Source organism: Lates calcarifer, linkage group LG19 (assembly GCF_001640805.2).
Source record: "Lates calcarifer isolate ASB-BC8 linkage group LG19, TLL_Latcal_v3, whole genome shotgun sequence".
NCBI lineage: Eukaryota > Metazoa > Chordata > Actinopteri > Centropomidae > Lates > Lates calcarifer.
The window spans coordinates 956926-977715 of NC_066851.1; the positions used below are offsets into that span (position 1 = coordinate 956926).

General features: G+C 40.1%; 1 protein-coding gene and 1 non-coding gene across 2 annotated transcripts; both read right to left on the reverse strand.

Moving 5' to 3' along the window:
* Positions 1 to 9227: 9227 nt before the first annotated feature.
* On the reverse strand, positions 9228 to 9300 carry trnat-ugu (transfer RNA threonine (anticodon UGU)). The gene has a single exon. It is a non-coding gene; the product is annotated as a tRNA-Thr (tRNA).
* A 1307-nt stretch (positions 9301 to 10607) lies between these two features.
* On the reverse strand, positions 10608 to 19794 carry hhipl1 (HHIP-like 1). Its single transcript, XM_018697723.2, is given in 10 exon segments — positions 10608 to 13103; positions 13201 to 13283; positions 13839 to 13920; positions 14041 to 14186; positions 15027 to 15153; positions 16252 to 16580; positions 16807 to 16950; positions 17726 to 18333; positions 18335 to 18373; positions 19332 to 19794. Coding segments are annotated over 10 exon segments (2421 nt in total). The 5' UTR covers positions 19626 to 19794; the 3' UTR covers positions 10608 to 12534.
* Between the last annotated feature and the right edge of the window lie 996 nt (positions 19795 to 20790).

Consider the following 20790-nt stretch of genomic DNA (forward strand, 5'->3'; position numbering starts at 1 on the left):
GTGGTTTGGTCATTTTAAGACAAGATGTGGTTATAAAGTTTACAGCCTGTCATTCTGTTGCTCCTGCAGTGCTGTGTGTGTGAACTGTGAGGCAGCTAAAAAAGTGTGACGATTCGTCAACGTGTAAAAATAATTGCAGTCTTTGCAGTTTATTGATATTTGGAAAACCCGGGGCGCAAGGATTGAGGATGGGGGCCGCCTGCTACCCATGCCTGACTTAGAGAGCAACATAATAATTCATGCGGATGACATTTGTGTCCACCTGATGAAAGTCCAATATTCCCTATCTTTTAGGTCTGTTTTTGGTCTCTACTAACTCCTGAGTGCAATATCTGGCTCCCACAAGTGAAACTATGACATTATCAGGTATGAAAACGGGTTATGATAAGGGTCTGAGTTAGACATTTATTGGTCATGATTAAGATTATGCTAAGTTCCTCTGCTGCCTTAAAACTGTCAGTTGACTGAACTCAGGTTAAATGGTTAAAAGTCGTTTCATGAGGTTTAAAAATGTAAAACTAACTGAGTTAATTTGAGAAAACAAGTTTAATAAACTTCAGATATTATGTTGAATTGACTGCTTAGTCACTCAGATAGTTATTACAGACATTCACTTACGTTTACATTTTCTCAGTCTAAAAATTCTAAAGTTCATTTGACATGCAGCATTTCCAGCTGAAGCTGATGGAGACATTTGGTAAGAGTCAGTAGAAAGACAACATGTGAAGCTGTTTGAAGTGACTTTGTTAAACTTGTGTGCAAAGGTCAGGACTTCATTTGATAACCTGCGGTTAGAATTTTTCCATTATTATGAAAAGAATTAACCATGACTTACCATCAAATGTATTATAAACATAACAAGTTTGCATCATATCTACAAAAATGAGGGTTTTGACTTTTAAACAATGCATGCTGGGAAGTCAGTTAATATACTACTTTTGTTACTGTAAAGACTTAATTTAATGAGTTGACTGAACCCCAGTAGTTCATTCTTTCAACTCAATATTTCAAGTCAGAACAACTCCTGTTTATAAGGTACCAAGTCTGAAAATTAACACTTCCATTAAGGAAAATGTGCATATATACAATTAATGAGAAAAGGTGAGTTGAATCCACCTCTTTTTTGTCTGTTTTTACTGCAGGAAATTTCCCCAGAATTCAGAACCTTTCACATCATCTCATGAGATTATATCTTCCCATCAACCAGATGAAGGTGGTTATGGTTTCCTCAGCCATAGCTACAAGAGAATCTAAAGAAATGCAGTGGAGTTTGCTCTAATGAACATAGCTACTTAGACAAATGCTAAATAACTCAACATAAGATAAGATAAGAGATAAAATAAGATAATCCTTTATTAGTCCCACAATGGGGAAATTTACATTGTTGCAGCAGAATAAGTGATTGAAAAAGTTAGAAAGACATAAATACAAGTAAGGGCAAAAATAAAAACAAGATAAGGTTATAAAAAATATATATAACAGTATAAACATGACAATGTAATAAAAAATATTAACAGAAGAGCAATATACAACTTTATACATAGACAGAAAATGATTTTGAGTTTTGACATTGAGTATGTGGTGAAATAGGAGCAATGCTGGTTGGAGTCTGACAGCAGCAGGAAGGAAGGACCTGCGATACCTCTCCTTCACACACTTTGGGTGAAGCAGCCTATCGCTGAAGGAGCTGTTCAGTGCTGTCAAACTGTTCTGCATGGTGTGGAGCTCATTGTCCATCAGGGACGATAGTTTTGCTATCATCCTCCTCTCTCCCACCACCTCCACAGGGTCAAGAGGGCACCCCAGGACAGAGCTGGCTTTCTTGATCAGCTTGTACAGTCTCTTCCTGTCTGCTGTCAAGATGCTGCTGCCCCAGCAGACCACTCCATAGAAAATGGCTGATGCCATAACTGTGTCATAAAAAGTTCTGAGAAGTACCCCCTGCACTCCAAAGGACCTGCGTCTCCTCAGCAGGTAGAGTCTGCTCTGAGCCTTCTTGTAAAGTGCAGTGGTGTTGTCTGTCTAGTCCAGTCTATTGTTCAGCTGAGCTCCCAGGTACTTATAAGAAGTCACCATCTCAATGTCTCTTCCCTGGATGTTCACTGGTGTTGGGGGGGAGTGTCTGCTCCTGTGGAAATCCACCACCAGTTTTTTGGTCTTCCCAGCATTGATCTGGAGGCAGTTCTGCAGGCACCAGTCCACAAAGTCCTGCGTCAGTTCTCTGTACTTCCTGTCATCCTCATTTGTGATGAGGCAGACAACTGCGGAGTCGTCAGAGAACTTTTGCAGGTGGCAGTGAGGTGAATTGTATTGGAAGTCTGCAGTGTAGAGGGTGAAGAGGAATGGAGCCATGACCGTTCCGGGCCCCCGTGCTGCAGACCACCATGTCAGACATGCAGTCTCGTGTCCTCACACCAGAGTGCCAGATGCTGGTCCACCCCCATGAGTTCCAGCTGGTCCCTCAGGAGTGTGGGCTGTATTGTGTTAAAAGCACTGGAGAAATCAAAGAACATAATTCTCACAGTGCTCCCAGGTTTATCCAGATGTGAGAGAGCTCTTTGGAGAAGGTAGATGACTGCATCATCCACCCCGATGCCAGGCTGGTAGGCAAACTGCAGTGGGTCCATTGACTGTCTCACCGAGGGCCGGAGATGGGCGAGAATCAGTCGCTCCAGGGTCTTCATCAGGTGGGATGTCAGCGCCACCGGCCTGTAGCTGTTGAAGTCCTTGGGGTGCTGCGTCTTCGGCACCGGTACCACACAGGATGTCTTCCACAGCTGTGGGACTTTCCCTAAACTCAAGCAGGCGTTGACTGAAAAACACTGTAAGAAAACAGAGATAAATAAATAAATAAATACGGATACAGAACCAACAACACATTCATGACACATTTTCTATAACTTCCACCTTTTCCCTGCTTCTTGGAAAAATGGACTGCACTTATATAGTGCTTTTCTAGTCATGTCAACCACTCACAGCACTTTACACTACTGGTCACATTCACACACACATTCCCACAGTGCTTGTTCTATGTATTATGTGTTCTAATATACACACACATTCACACACTGATGATACATTGGGGGCAAGGATACTTGGGATACATTGACCTTCTACTTAATGGGCAACCCACTCTACCTCCTGAACCACAGCCACCCTGCATGGAACTTAGAACTTGTGCAGAACTTGTTCTTAGATTTTAAAATCCCTTTAATCCCTGTATATACCAGTAGAAGAACCTCATTGGGGGAAGATGACCTCCCTTTTCTCTAAGACAGCTTGTGTTTACTATCCATTGTGTTGGATAACAACTGCCGCCTCCAAAGATGGACTTTGGACTGACTTCATAAAACCTTATTTTCTCAAGAGGTTATCAGTAAGCCTCAACCCCATGCGTGCACACACACACACACACGTACACACACACACTTTGTGTCTTGTCTTGAAGCTGTGAGCCAAAACAACTCAAATGTTGACACCACTTTGTCCTGACTGAAGTACACTGACATCTGTGAGAGTCAGGAGTCAGTGAGTATGCTCGTGCACACACACATGCACACAGTGTGCCTTTGCTGTTTACACTCATTATCTTTGCTTTGAGTTCCTGTGTTTATCTAGTTTTTAGAGCAGTCAATGGTCAGTGGAATACTAGATGAATAGAGCAACAAGGCACTGCAATGTTGGCAAGTTTGTAATTTTCCTAGAAAATGTGAACTGAGAATGAAGTCTGGTTGTTTAAGTCAAATGAAAAACAAATGTTTGCCATCTGAGGTGATAAGGGAGGACATAGAGACTATTTGTTGGTGCAGAGATAGGTCAGGAGTTGACACAATGTGCAGTCGTGCCTTTGTCTCTGATGACTGAGTTTACATACGTTTGTAAAGGGAGTTGATCAAAGATGACTGGAACAAGTTACCAGCAAAACTCTCATCTTTATGGCAACATGTGCTATTGATAAACCAAAATAAATGCATGGAGTAAATATTAAGAACTTGGACTGAGTGTTACATATTGTCAATACTGGCACTGGAAAAGAAGTACATCCAATTTACATTTCCAAAAGAAGCTGAGAGGGGCCAAAATAGGTTGTTAAATCAGATAATAAGGTGATTTCTTGCTGTGGTGATTTGTGGGTAATGTTAAATCTGTGGTTTAAAAAGATGCAGTGATACTCACACCATTCAGAGGAATGCTCAGAGGTGTATAAGTTGAATGGTATGGGTAACTGTAGCTGGTGTTGAGTGGCTCCCCTTTGCATTTTGAGTCCTTCACACAGGAAACTGTGACTCCAGTTTTAGGATAGCCAGGTGAAGGAGGGGAATCATGTTTGAAGTGCTACAAAACTGAAGTTTTTATATTAAAGATATTTGATCTTTACTCAGAGATCTTCAAGGAAAAGGAGTTGTATAAACTTGATGATGATGTATGTTTGTCTGACAGTGCTACTGATGGTTGTTGGGCTTGACGTTGGCATGAGTTGGAGACTTGCTGTGAGATGATAGTGTGGGGGAGGACGAAAGAAGGAGTGGCTCCTGGCTGGAGCCTCAATCTCTGCTCAATGACCAGATGGTGTCAGCCATTGCGTTGCCTGTCCGCCTATGAATAGACAGCTTCTGTCCATGTGAAGGGACCTGTGAATGGAAGAGACCATAGTGAAAATGTCTGAGTGAGGCCAAGGGTAAACTGATATAAGAAGTAGAGTGCAACTACATACAACCTCATCTGATGGCTGCTCTCCTTAGCTTTAGCCAGTCTCTCGGCTCTGTGGTCATTCTTACAAGATTGGCAACGTACTACTTTTGTAGTCAGTCATATATTTTCTATATGCACTTATACTTTTTGGTTGTAAATAATGACAACCAGCAGTGTCAGGATGAGTATGTATATTTTCAGAGTTCCTGTCAAGTTTGGTATATGAATTCAAAAGTGATTAGAAAGTGGTCAGATAGAAGGAGATTCTGTGGGGACACTGTTACATGTTAAATGTCAATACCATAGGCTAAAACAAGATCGAGAGTGTGACTGAGACAGTGAGTGGGTTTATTTACACACTGAGAGAAGCCAATACAGACAAGTAATAAGGAAAATGCAGTGCTAAGGCTGTCATTATTGACATCAACATAAATATTGAAGTCACCCACTATAATGACTTTATCTAAAACAGATAAAGTCATTATATTACAAAAAGGTAAAAATGTCCTAACTAGAAACATTTCTGATAGTACAGTAGGTAAATTTAAGGAAATGATTCCATCTAACCTAGGTCCAGTGCCCAGTGTCCAGTGCCCAGTGTCCAGTGCCCTATCTTAATTTAGCAGAAGCTACTCCCTCCCAGCTTGATCATCTAGACAGTGTTGCAGACTTACTGCGCACTACATTAGACTCCCTTGCCCCCCTAAAAATGAGAACAATAAAGAGAAAGAGGCAAGCTCCATGGTTCAACTGAAACAACAACAACTGAAAAACCCTTTCACTGAAACAAATAGCACGTAGGCTCGAAAGAATGTGGCGTTCCACCAAACTGGAAGAATCCCGCTTAGCCTGGCAGGATAGTCTTAAAAGATATAAAAAGGCCCTCTGTAATGCAAGAGGTGCCTATTACTCGTCACTGATAGAGGTTAATAAGAACAATCCCAGGTTTCTTTTCAGCACTGTAGCCAGGCTGGGGACATCCATAAATTGGAGTTATAGAAAATAACCTAGGTTACACTTGCTCCCTATAAACTCTGCATGCACACACCACACCAACAGCCTGTGGGAAACACTACCATATAAAAAATGTTTTCTAAAGGTTAACATTGTAAGAAATCTTTACATAATCAGCCATTATCAGGCAAGACTACATAACTACTGTATGGTCATATAAATATAGAGTATACACACTGTAGCAACATCCGTATCATTCTGGTTGGTTATTTTCATATAGAAAAGTATGTTAATACCAACAGTGCCAGTATGGTTTGTAATGAGCATATACTGGGTTAAAAATACACTCTTTTTTTGTACAAACATACACACACACTTTGATGGCTCCATTGATAATAAGCCCGGACAGGAGGAGGTGAAAATTCCCAGTGTTCCCTGTGGAACACAGAGGGGGGTGGGGTAAGAAAGCTAATATTTGGGAGGAGAAGGAAGACAAGGTGCAGGGGTTTGGAGCCCTTTACATTACTGAGAGCAGCATCTGTGGTCGGTTTGTTTGTTTTATTTATCAAAAAGTCTCTGCCAAGACTTGAAATTAATAATTTATCTCTATCATAGAAAGAAAGCAACAACTGACAAGAGTCACACACCATTCAAATTAAATGATTAATACATTTCAACGTAAAGTCAGTAAAAGGTGGTTCAGGTGGAGATGGTAATGATGATACTCAAAGAAATGTTGTAACAGTGGTGGAAATTACATTTGCTAGGGTCATTGCTCCACTTACATGCTGACGAGAGTATATCTTGTTAGCAAGATTTTAATCACAGGTGGCAGAAAAGTAAAAAGAAAAAGAAAAAGACAGAAAGAGGCCGTTGTTTGCTCCTGAGCCCCTGACAGATATTACAAGTGAGTCAGGATCATGTAGTGCTAACAAGAGGCCTATGAGGACCTCAAAACAGCAGCAAGCAACAGGTCTGAGGTTCCACACCGCAAGCCACAGACCTTCAAATGGTTGGTTACATGTTGTGAAGTGAAAACTCCTGATCCAGTTGTGGTGATTTTCATGTTTTCACTTCAATTAAAGGATTAGGGAGTCTTCAGTGGGTTGAAAACTCCTTAAATCCTTTGTGAAAAAAGCTGAGTCAAAGGTTTTCTGACATCCTGCAGATACCAGGGCTGCACTAGAAAGCAACACTTGAATACATTCAGCTCTACCTGAAAACTTAATTATATTTTAAAACAACTAGTATTAAATTGAACTGAATTTATGTTATTTTTATTTGAATTCACGTCCTTTTCCCTCACACAGTAGATAATCTGGGTGACAGACCTACCACTGAAGCTGCACATAAATCATTAATAAAAGATCCTTTCAAGCATCTTCAAGCAAAAGACATTTTGTCTTCTTGACCAGAGACCAAGCAAACATCAAACTGCACCACATTCCTCCACAACTCACATTACAAACAGGACAAAAAGCTGAGGCCTGAAGCATTGGAGAGATAAATTAGGATGAAACAATACTGCCACTTAGTGGCTACTCACACTAACTGTATCAAGCTGGAGTAGATACACTGCCAGACTGCGAAACACTCCCATGTTCTCAGCTGGCTGTTCTTTTTAGTGGGCATACTGGGATTTGGTAATATGGCATACTAACTGTACTTTTGTTCAAGAATCTGCTTGACACAAAGACAATGACCGCTTTGTATATGGTTTCATTATATTTTATTAGGAAAGGGTGCATTCTGTAATTTCACCCAGCAAGTGTAATTTAATGTACACATCAAACACTAAAAACTGCCCAAGTGCTTCATTTGAGGTATAATTCTCTCTCTATTTAGTGTCTATTGAGTAAGAATTAGAATTTTATTGTGGGTGATGATGATGGGTATTGATTGTGTTGGTAGTGTGATATCAGCTGGACCCTTGCATCTTTGCTTCATATTTTCACAATGTGAAATAAATTTCACACTTTTATCTACTGACATTTTTGTAGTTGTGTTTGATTTGATTGAAAATTTGATGAAGTATATTCAAACTGCGACAGTCACAATACAGGAGAGAAGGAACAATTATGTTTTTTTTTTTTTTTTAACATTCCATTATATTTTCTTTTAACTCATCTTTTTCTAATCTATGGTCGTTTGGTTGGTCAGAACCTAACTCCCTGCTTTTGAGCATTTTTGAGGTGCTTTCTGTGAAAGGTATGTCTGAGAAACTAAGAGACCACAAAATACAATGGATGAACAGTCATTAAAACAGTAGAAATAGTCACTGTTTGAATTATACAAAGCAGAATACTTAGCAGGGGACATTTGGGTTCTTGGTGTATCAGAAGATTCAGGACTGCTTAAGGCTGGATGCAGAGAACTGAGGCGAGAGGTAGAGCCACACGTTGGCAGGTCATAAGGTGGTCAAGACTGGCTCCAGCTCCTGAGAGCTGGTGCTTAGCATATCAATGACTTTCACAACATAGAGGAAAGGCTCACTCAAACAAACTCTGACTGGTTGGAATAAAAGGCCTGTCAGTTAGACTCTGTTTGTCTTGGTATTTACTCTTCATCCTGCAATCATAGACAATCTAGGACTGCTTGTATTTTAAGTTTATGTTTTGATATCATGCAATATTCAAACAGCTGGTGTAGAATAAAAATGTTTATTTTCAACATTATACTATCCATCATGAATGAAGCTGCTGTGTGCTTCATAGACCATTTTGGCTTCACCGTCAATTTTACATCATGGTGTTGGGGGAGGCAAAACAGGAAAAACTGGAGGCAAATGTGGATCACCTCGGAGCAGTAGGCCACATAACTAAGTGAAAATGTCATCTTGCTGTGTTGTTGGGTGCTAGAATAGAGGGAGTAATGGGTCTGAGTCATCTTTAGTCACACACACATACATGCACACAGACAGGAACTGCACTTATGGCAAGCCTAGGTATTCATCCTGAAATAAACCTTCTCATATTCAATCAGAGCATTGTACAATCTTACACACATACATTTACAATTGTACGTGACCACTCAAGACATAGCTGTAGGCATCTAAAGATTTATATGCCCTCAGTTTCTTAAGTATACAAGCTTGGTTTCTCAATCAGGAAGGTGTGAATGTCAGACAATTCATGTCAGACAGGTAATTCAGTCAGATCGTCCATCCAGCACATGGGGGTCAGCTGGTCTGGTCCCACTGGTTAATGTTAACTTTTTCAAGTAACATTTACGCCCGTGCAGAGTGAGAGATTGTGCATAATCAGGAAAAATCACATTTTCTTCACCCATTTAAAAAAAAAGGAAAAAAGTCAACAACAGTTGTGTTAGCTAACGTGCATAGGAAGACGTTTTGCCTCCACCCAAGCTTCGGTTACAAAAACGGTTACAAAAACAGAAAATGAGTCTATGGTGCGCTGCTAAAGACCACAAGATGTCAGTGTCGAGCTGCGTATGTTTGGTATACTGTGGATATGTAAGCTAACCTTCAGCGTTTGCGGAGTACAATTGAAGCATATCACTATGCTAACAAAAACAACCTCTAGTGTAAGGAAAAGGAGGTAGAAAAAAACAGAAGTAACAGTAGGCCCCAGCGAGGATCGAACTCGCGACCCCTGGTTTACAAGACCAGTGCTCTAACCACTGAGCTATGGAGCCACTGATACGTAATATGATGTGTCTTCTCTTTTTATTGTTTAGTTCTGCAACGATTTACACGATGGCAGACATTTGTATTCGCTGGTAGAGAAGAACCTTTAGCGAGCAAATTGGTAACAAAAAGACTAGGCCAAAAACTTGTGTATGGCTGGACCACGTCGTATTTGCATATAAACCAGCGTCAGTCGGTTTTAGCTTTTTATCTGATTGCGAGTTAAATATGGTCCGACTGAGTCGGGCTTTTGCGTTCACACATAACGCTCCACTGGAAAAGTTCACGTTTGCAATGCATGTGTGAAAGCAGCTTCACTTTCCCGGTCGTAAAAAATGATGTTACCCTTGTTACACTGCGGTTGGAGAAAAGGCTGCATTGGGTTTTGGTTTGGTTTAGCAGAGGTAGCTGGTTAGGGTAAGGCTCGGGTTAAGGTCATGGGACACTTCCCCATGACACCATTTCGCTCATGTTAAACGGAGCGTCCATTGGCTTAATTACACGTATGCACATTAAACCACGGGCACATATTTGAACTCAATTCACCATCATGGTTTTAGTATGTATATAGGTGCTAACACTTGAAAGTAACAGGACCTTAGGTTTAAGAATTAAGGATAGATCCTGACTATGCCAGTCCAGGACTTCCACCTAGGCAAATACTCACAATTTCACAATATTAGAATACACTAACCCAATAAAGGGCACAAAGTTTCATTAACACACTTTCTCTCTCTGCTCTTCTCTGCACTGATTGCTAATGCCGGTCCCTCATCTCTTTCTTTTCCTTTTGCCTTCTTAAAGTATCTCAATAAACAAGTCATATTGAATGACAAAGTTTATAAGTCATTCTTGAAAAGCATTCATAGTAGCTAGCTAAGTTGCACAGAAAAACTGAGTAGCATTGCATCATGTTGCTTTCATTCTTCTCTCTGCTTGGCACTTAACATAGCACTAATTCATACATAATGTTAGTTTGTAAGCCCTGGGTTCATAGTCACTATCCTTCTGCCAGGTTAACGTTATATTTTTATAAGTCATGCAGCAACTCCCACCCAACTGTGTTGTGATTGGCTAGTACTCGCCGGCTGTGAGGTTAAGCAGTTGTCTATCAACACGGTAGATAACCTACCAAAATACGATCGCTGGTTCATCTGATTTTGGTGTGAGAACTGTTTGGGCAGCGTGAGAGCGTGAGATTGGGAGTGAAAGCGCGCGTCACTAGAAGTGTGCGAGTTGGCAACCCTGTCTTATGTCAAGTTATACTAGGGTACTATTAGACATATCTGTTAGTCTAAGAGTGGGAGAAAGACAGTAGAGGCTAGAAAGCTTTTATTAAAATCATTTACCAAATTGGTAACATTCATTCAGTGGGTATTGAACATTCAACTCATTAAGAAGCATTACACTTATTGTCAAATGTGTTATTGTAACAAATCACAGAGAAGCCAAAAAATACATTCGAATGAAACTTTCAAGTCTGTAATGAAAAATTAAAAATAAACTCTCATATAAACATTTAGCTTTGAGTAAAAGTGCCACTGCTGACAAGTAGAGGATATTAGTTAAAGAGAAGATTGGATACAGTTACAGTGTCACAGTGTGTATACAGTTATAGTGGATATCAATGAATTCCAGCTGTTAGGTTATCTCATAAATAACCTTCAGAATGCTTTGATGAAAGGACTGTCAACCTACATCACTTCCTGCTTTAGACTGTGATTTCCTGAAGTTTTTGCATTCACCTGCAGGTTTTATGAAAAAACAAACATAACATACATCTCACTCAAAGTGCATTGTATTGTGTCTGCAGTGTACTTGCACTGAAAGATTTCTCCCTTTTCCTTTTTACTGTGATGGACTGACAACAAAATACAGAAATTTTTTGTACCATTTATGCAGTGGTGTAGTCTACGTGGTATGCACGTATGCGCCCTATAACCACTTCCCAGATTTCTGTATACCTGCTTAAAGCATCCACCAAGGATATGTATCAACATAGGTTTGTGACAGGATTCACATAAGCAATCTGAATTGATAACGGGGACCCCAAACAAATGTAGGTCATGATGAATTTGAAGAAAACAAACTGCAAATATCGTTGAAACAAAAAAATTGTCCAATCAGAAAGCAAGCCTTCTCCCTCACCACCAATCACAATGAGCACCATCCAACTAACATTTACTCATTTTGAGGTTATCAAGTGCTTGACATGGCTGTGTGACTCTGAACCATTATGTTACATCTGATGAGTGAAAAATTCACAGATTAAGATTAGCTGGTTAACTAATGTGTATCACTCTAACAGCACTGGATGTGTGATAAATGTATTGAATTATCCTGCCATATGTGTGCCTGAAGTTAGCCAACTGAATCTGTCTAGCTATGCTGGCGCAGTTAATCAACCTGAGCTAAGTTAGCACCTTCCTCATCTCAGCCATACGGTTAGCTTCTCCCTTATGTATTCCTTTCGGTGAATGATAGCTAGCATAAATGTTAATATGTTTGTGTCAATATGTATTGCACCAATTTTTCATTTTAATTGTGCTATGTGGCCTGTAACTGTTTTTTAACATTATCTTGTGCCATTTGTGGTCTTCGAGTGCCATCTATTGGCCATACTAGTTTTCTGCAGTTGTCTTATAAGCTGTCACTTAGGTCTATCTGTGTGTGTGTCCGTGGGTTATGATTTGCCTCCCTGAAGAAAGTTGTAACTGTGAGGTCCTCTTATGGGAAAGTTAACTATTGTTTTAGGTTGCTGCTGTTGGGTGAGGCTCAACGTTGTCTCACACCTTTTGTGAAACCCACAACATATGTGGATTTAACTGTAATTGTGCATAATGTGTATGCTACTTTCCTTATATTGCTTGAACTAAAAAGGTTTACTTATATTTAAATATACATACCTCGGGCTCCATATACTACACCTGTAAAGGTGTAGTATATGGATATGCGGGTTGTGTGTGTTTAGTCCAGGAAGGGGTGAAGGATTCATGACAGTATACCCACTACTACAAACTAGACTACACCACTGCATTTATGCTATTCAACCCCATTGTAGCTGCTAGAAAAGTCATAGCATAAAGTTATGTTGTCTGTTTGGTCTGCTCATTTGTGGGAATCAGAAAAATACCCTTAACGAGAGTAGACTAATTGTTTTTAACAGTGTTAAATTTGGTGGATTTTTAAGGCAGCGGGTTTAGTTAATGATAATTATCCCTGACTTCATAGTAATCACACTCTTAGACTTCTATAACATACTCAGAGTTGCCACAGACCACCCCAGCGTCTTCATAATGGGCACAGTTATGTGTCCCAACGGCAGGATGTTTGCAGTCCAGCAGGCTGGACTCGGTCCCATCACACTGAACATCATCCAGAAGAATCCGCAGATCCTTCCCCTCACCAAATTCTGAGTTCTTGGCAGCTTTCAGAGCGTATCGGAATCCCAGCTGCCGGCAAACTACCGCAGCATTTTTGGTGGTCCATAGGTCGTCACATACAGTGCCCCACTCCCCGTCAATGTAGATCTCCACCCGTCCACGGTCACTGCGGCCTTGTTCGTCTCCAACCAGCCTCACTGTTCCACTCAGAAGCACGGGTGCAGTTTCTGTCCTGGGTTTTCCCTTCCTGCGCCGGCCTTTACGCCTGGACTGTCGGGGTGGTTTGGTGGTAGTTGTGGTTGGTAAAGGGGTGGCCAGGTCTGGTCCTAATTCACCTAGACGGTCAATGAGCTCTTGCAGCCAGTCGTATGATTCTGTGGGCTGTGGTTCAGGCTTGTTTTTGCTTGATGGCTCAACGCCAATCAATGCTAATGGAGGAGCAACAGAAAAACATGAATATGGACAATTAATGTCACAGATCTGACTAGTTTTAGTCAGTGTCAGATGTGTTGAAAGTATACTCACTTTCCTGTGGCACAAACTTGATGAGATTACTTTTAACTCTGACAGGAAGAGGGTCATAGTGACACTGTCTTGGTGGCGCACGTCTGAAAAACAATGAATGTAAATGTATTACTTAAGATCAAGTAATAACAGTGTTGAGGAACATTTAAATTAGCTATAAATTAGGTGACACAACCATCTACTGCTGAGAGAAATGCAGAGAGATCCAAGAGCTATCTGAAGCAATGACATAGGGTAGAGATTTAGAACGGCAGGACTTGCACTGCTGCCAGCACTGCTTAATTTCCATACTTTATCCAAACAGAGACAGGGAGTATGTCCTCCACATTCAATGAAAAAAAGTCTGAGAAAGTTATCCCACCAATTCTGAGGAAACAGAGCTAAGCTCATATCCAGGCCATGATTGATCATGATACTGCACATCACTTGCTGAGTAGAATGAGATGCTTGTGTTTGTAATTATGAACAGATTTGTGTTTTACATATCCTTGTCCAACAGGCAGAAACAGAAATGCACATACTTAAGTCACAGTTAGCAGTCACTGGACATGGCATGTTACACAACTTTTCTTTGTATAGTGATGGTGAAATATGAAAAAAGAAATAATGGTTAATGATCTAATGATTATATTGCTCACCTTGAGGGATCCACCACTTTATAAACAACTCCTGAAGGTGACATAGCGCTTGGTATTCCAGTGGACATGAAATATAGTTCACCTGATGGAAAGAAAAAACAACCATAACATCAAGAGAACATTACATAAATAACAGCTAGTGTAGAGAGAACACTGCAGGTACCCTATCATAGGTTGGTTTGAGGTTGTGTGTGTGCATTACCAGCTTCATCCTCAGCAAAGGAGATGATGTACTGATGGTAGTTGTTGATGAGTCCAGGGAAGGCACAGGTCAGGCCCATCCCCATACAGATCTCATTGTATTTCCACTGCCCTGTGTTCCTGTCCTCCTGCAGACTCATCAAACGCCTGGAGCAGGAACAATATTCACAATCTCTATTGTGCAGTGCATTCCATGTTATTTTATGATTGTAACATTTGTGTAATGTGAACGTTTATGCAGTGTTGTCTATTTGTACTTGGGTACAAAAGTACTTTTAAACAGCCTTAGAGAACATGGATGAACTTATTTTTATTACTCTGCACAGTATATTTAACCTACAAACTGTAATTAAGTGCAGTGCTTCATAAATGATATGCCAAATGACAAAAAAGAGATGAAATGGTTAATCAAATGGTTAGATCATTGACCAAAAGCAACTATTTTGATAATTAATGAACTACTCATTTTCTGAACAAATATACCTGTTCCAGCATGTTTTGAGTGAGGATTTACCAGGTTTAAGATGTTAATTGGACTGCATCACTTTTGTGACATCTTAAGACCAAGGATTATTATGAAAAAATATTTTGCAGATTAATTGATAATGAAAATGGTCAGTTCCAATTATACCAAAAGTTTCCTGAATATGGAAGCACTGCCTGCACTATATTCTGTTTTACTGAAGCTACAGTTGAAGAATATGACACAATGGTAGAGGGACTGTACAAAAAGGAGTTCTTAAGAGAAGCATTTTGTATTTGACAAGCACTTCAGCAGAAGGCAATGCCCCTCTAGTTGCTTGTCCAAACTAGTTCTCAAATGCAGATAAGGGAGGCATCAAACAAACATCTACAAAAGTTATATACAGGTTTAGGCCTGATATTACATTGTTTCCATTCCTCAAAATCTTTTCACCGCTGTTCTCAACACAAACATAAATGTTGGTGTTATTTTGCAAATATGTTATTTACAAGATTAAATCTTACCCACTCATGAAGTCTCCAAATATGTACATGCCGTTCAGGTTGGGGTATTCACAACCTCTGTACACATAGCCACCAGTCACTGACTTGCCCATCTTGTGGGGGTATGCATAAATAGGCAGGACATCATCTGTGAAAAACTCCAGAGGTCATTATTGGTATTATTGGTATTGGTTGTCTTTCATCTGGACCAGCCACTTCTTTACAATGAAGCCAGTCTTTTGATCTTCACCTTAGAAAATGTGTTTACAGAGATACTGTTCAAGGGTCAGTATGAATTAATTATTATATGAACAAAAGACAACTGAATCAGGTCTTGAAATAAATTTTCCAGTTTGTTACTGCTAGGCTGTAGTGCCTGACAACTCCATCTCATCTCCCTGAGGAGATACTTCTTTGATGTGGCTGTGTCAGAACAGGAAGTGTCACACATAGTATATATTATAAATACTGATGCCTTTAAAGAAAAATGTCCAACATGGGGGTTGGAACAGTGCAGTGGCAGTTAGGGGCTGACGTGTGAGCATCAACAAATAAAAATGGAAAAAGTTTCTAGGGATTTTTCATTTCAACTTGACCATTTAACCATAATTTATTTTCTAATTCAGAAATAATTTTGAGCAAATATTATTGCAAATACAAGTGGCTCATCAATCCATCATAATGACAGTGAGAATATACGGTTGAAGATAATGTAGGTCCAAGACAAGACACATTGTAACTACTTGGTTAAGCTTATTGTCTAAATTATTCAGCAATTTTGTAATGACTGTGAACAGTACAGTACTTTAAATGAATTACATTCAGTCAGGTAGATCATTTAGTAGGTTATGGTCATTGATTTTCTACTGGTCAACTCTTCTTGACGAGAAGATGATCCACACTCTGTCAACAAAATATAAGTTCCATGGTAGATACTAGTCAAATGTTGCTTTCAGTATTGCATCTGACACTAACTGCAGTTGCATTTGTTGTGAATGAATGAATGAGTTTATTTTTTTTACAATGTGGCAACAGCAAGAAAGCTGGTCGCCATTTCTTCAAAGGGTCATTACATAAGTTAATTTCATCCAGACAGGAAGAACCACAGTAGTTTTTGCAGATAGCTGGAGTGGTTTGTGTGCATAATGAAAAACTGATGAGCCTATGCCCTCCATTACGACACAATTAAAGACAACTGTTATCTGCTACTGAACAACCATGGAAACCATCAGATTGTAATGCCTACCTAGTGAGCTGTTGGCACAAAGCTTCTTATCATAGCAGGAGAAGCCCTCTTTAGCTCTCCAGCCATAGTTCCGACCTTTCTCGATGATGTCGATTTCTTCAAACTTGTTCTGGCCTACGTCCCCACAGAAGATCCGTCCCTTGCCCTCTTTGGTGTGAGGGTCACCCCGGTCCACTGAGCACCTCCACATATTGCGGACACCGTAAGCATAAATCTCAGGTCGAGCTCCTTGTTCGTGTATGAAGGGGTTGTTTGGAGGGATTCTGTACAATGGGCCTCTCTCATTGTCATCCACATCAATACGAAGAACTTTACCCAAGAGAGCTGACCTAAATAGATGTGGAAAGATGGAAAATGTGTAATGACTAACCATTTACGTCAGATGAACAGTTACAAGATATAATTGCATAAAGGAAAACTAAATTCATTTATTCAAAAACATTAATCTACAAAGTCTCTAATTACAATTCTTTGGTACATTTCCTACAATTAGATTGATTCTTTGATAGATACTTTGTTAGTTCAGGTCTTTCCTCAGAGCAAATATTTTCTCACTTGTTCTGTGCATTCCCATATTTCCCAAAGGGGTCTCCTGCCATCCCGCCATCACCTGTGAATATGTACAAGTAACCATCATCTGCAAAAAGCAGTTGCCCTCCATTGTGGTTTGATGCAGGCTCATCGATCTCCAGAATGACCCTGGAAGGACAGTGGACATGACAAATACAACATAGAGAGAACTAGGGAGTTTCCCAGTGACTCATTTCCATGTTGATTAAATGGAAATTTAAATTTGGACTTATAGACTAGTCTAAAAGTAAGAAAACACTCTGAAAACAGTCAAAATTGAGCATAATTTCAATGTTAATGCGTCTTTTTAGACCAATCAGGATCACAGCATCTACGGGGAAAGAATGTCATATTGGTTTGCCAAATGTTAGCAGTGTTAGCACCAGCAGCTTTCTTTTTACACATAATACGTCCACAAGCCTGTGCTAAATGTGGTCATGCATTTTTGTGGTCGAGTGGTTATACGCCAGTTTATTCTGACACTATATACAACCTAATTTGTCATTTTCTAGATCCCAATAAACCATGCTGGTTTAATGAGATGTCATCTGTCCCACTTTCCACATAGCTGGTTCGCCTTGTCTGGGCGTTAGCATGAGGAGAGGGGTCTGCCGTCACCTAGTGATGGGTGCCTGTGTAACATCTTATAACATCTTAGATGTGACTGTTACCAGAGTTGTAAATTAATAATATATCACTAATTAATTAAACCAATTACTATTTCTGATGCTGACTAGCAGCGTTAGCAACTTTTATGGTTTAGTTGACCAATCGCACTGATCCATAGAAAGGTATAATTCCTTTTTTGTGTCAGTATTTGTGGGGTACATGCAGAGGTGTAAATGTTTCAGATCATTACAAATGCATTGCTGTTACCTAACCTGACTCCACTGTCCATACCCACCGCTCAGAGGTGTGATCCACCACATTCATGTCGTTGGTTGACACATGGAACTCACTGATCCTGATCCTCTCATCAAAACCCACTTCCACTGAGTAATACACATACAGCTTCCCATTGTATTTGAACTTGGGGTGAAAGGTGAGTCCCAGAAAGCCTCTCTCATCACCTTCCCATGATGACGTTAAGACTGCCTTGGTAATGTTCAAAAATGGTCTTCGCAATTTGGACCGGTCAGGAAGGTAGGTCCAAACCAAGCCGACCTGTTCTGCCACAAAGAACCGATGTGTGCCGTCGTTGGCGTGGACCATGGCTAGTGGGTTCCGTAGACCGTTGGCCACTTCTTCCAGGCACAGTTGCAGACAGCCATCTGAGTCTGACTGAACCCGGCCCAGGTTCTGGGTGAGCTTCTGGTTGCTGAGGAGGTGTGGGTAGCAGTAGTCTACATCGTCTAGCTGCAGGTACTGGCATAAACTAGTCTGGTCTTCTTTGACTTTAGCAATGTGTGGGTCATCAGACAGGAGAGGGATAGTGGACCTGCACGTATTCCAAAACTGGGAGCAGTAGTCCTGACAGAGGCCAGGGATGGTGCGGACTGGGGTGCTTGGGTCCTTCGGCATCAAAGAGGTGAGCTGCATAGGGAGAACACACCTGGACAGATGGAGAAAAAAGGTGAGTAGGGGAAGACAAGCAATAAGGAGGAGGATTGAAGACAATGTGTAGTAAGCAGAGTTTTACCACATACACAGATTGTGGATAATCAGTGTAATCAAGCTGTACACACAATCTTGACATAACCATTTAGGTTGATTTGGCAAACAGTTGCTTATTTACATATCCAGCCCTAACACCGTAACAATGTGCTGGAATACGCTGAAACCCTCAGCAGATATTTTTCTAACATTTTTAAACAGGAAATAAAAATACTGCACTAATAATACAGAATACTAGGGTTTCCTTTTACTATAGGTCTGCAGATAAAAGCAGTAAAATATTTTTTTCAAATACCTGTTTATGTAAAATTGAGGCATGTTTCTGGCTAGACTTTTTGTTAAACACCTTGACATACTAAGAGAAAGTGCCCCTTTTCACAATTGTACCATGTGATGTTGATCAATTTCCAATAATGACTAATATGTCCTTACCCATATCAAGAACAAATAAAATGTTTAGAAATATAGAAAACGTTCTAAAGAGTCAACCAAAATCCCAATCTTAATGAATGGCGGTGAGCCTGTTATGACGAGGTGATGATGGTGTGTAATACTGGCTAAATCAACTTGTCAGAAGTCTATATGCTTGTGTGTGTACACACCATCAAGCCAAAACATTAAAACCGGTAACTGGTTTTAATGTTGAGGCTGATCGGGGTATGTCTTCAATCTTAAATTCAGCTCAGTGTACTTAATGAAAAGAGGAGGCTTATATCTTGTAATTTCACTGTGAGACCGTATTATTAATATACGTTTAGGTGTTTTCTGTTAATATAGTTTGTACATACGACAGACCGTCTTCCTCTGCCTGACAGTCACTGTTTTTGTTGTCCGGTCAGGCGTATGATGGAAACGTTCTGGACTAAGCCAAGCGACCTTTGTCCATGCATGCCTACCTGGCAGAGCAGTTCCAGGACGAAGCCCGCACAGTTAGTATATCCATGATAATCAAAATGATCCATAATCTGGTAGTAGTTACTCATCAGTTCCTGGTCTTTCTGATAATCACAGCAGCCAAACTCCTTGTACATTACGCAAAACTCGAGCTCTCTCAGCGGTCGGAAAGGCGGTTTAAAATCCAAACACTGCGGGTGTAACATTACAGGTGCGACCCAGATTGTCGAGAAATACAAGATGCCAATCGGCGAGAGCCACAGCCGACCCGGGGCTTTGCTGTAACATCGCCGCATTATGGCGTGCGCTGGAGACCATGGAGGAGAAAGTTGTGCAGGAGCGGCTTCCTGTGTGCACTTTGCTCTAACTCCAACAATCCGCTGTGTTTGGCGCTCTGACGTGGTGAACCGCTGTGAGTTCTGTTAGCTTGGGCTGTCTGTCGTCTGGTTGCAGAGTGTGGACTGTGGGCCGAAGCTATCTGAGTAGTGGGAGGAAGCATCAACTACAGCAATAATAATGGCAACATGACATTCATTGTTTTATTTATTTATTTATTTTGAGAGTCTGGTCTTTTGAATTTCGATTACACCACACACTAAATCGTGGGTTCCTCGTCCTCTTGTTGTTGTAGATTCTTCTTCTTTTCCTCTTTCATCTGTTGCAAAATATTATTATTGAATTATCATGTATGTCATCTCCTGCTGCCCAGCAGATGGCGACCTCACTTGATTCCTTAATTTGATATTATTATAATATTAATAATATTATAATTATAATAATATTTTTATTTATTTGTTCGTTTATTTATTTTTCCACAGTCTTGCACAGTGGAGGCATTGTTAATTTCCAGGTCATGAGATGGGTAAACATGTATGTATTAACAACTGGGGGACTAGGTCAACATACATAACTGGCAGTCTTTAGCAGAGCAAAGTTAATTCTACCTCTTAACTGTTGCAGTGCCTTTATTTTAGTGATAAATTCATTTATTTAAAAGAGAGAAAGAAATGTTCACACACACACACACACACACACTCTTTTTTTTCAGTTAAAGAGTGTATTCACTTTCTCAAGGCATACTTTTGAATCTGTTTTGCCATTTTTTTGTGTTCCATTTGAGGTCTTTGTGAGTCTGCAAATTTGAACAAACTAGTTTCAGTCATGTACAAAACATAACTATATTAATATGGGGAGCAATACATATTAATAATAGTTTACAGGCCTAGTCCCAGTCCAACTAGTGACCCTCTGCACATACACAATGTGCTCCATATTCTGCATGTTGCTTGTTCAGTATTTCCTGAGGATGAAATGTTAAAAGTAAAAGTATTAGTTATTACTTAAAACAAACAAACAAACAAACAAACAAAAAAACGGAATGTGACGATCACAAGAATGTTCAATATCAAATAGAGAAACAAGATGACAGTGGTGATTATATTAAACAGAAAAGAAACTGAT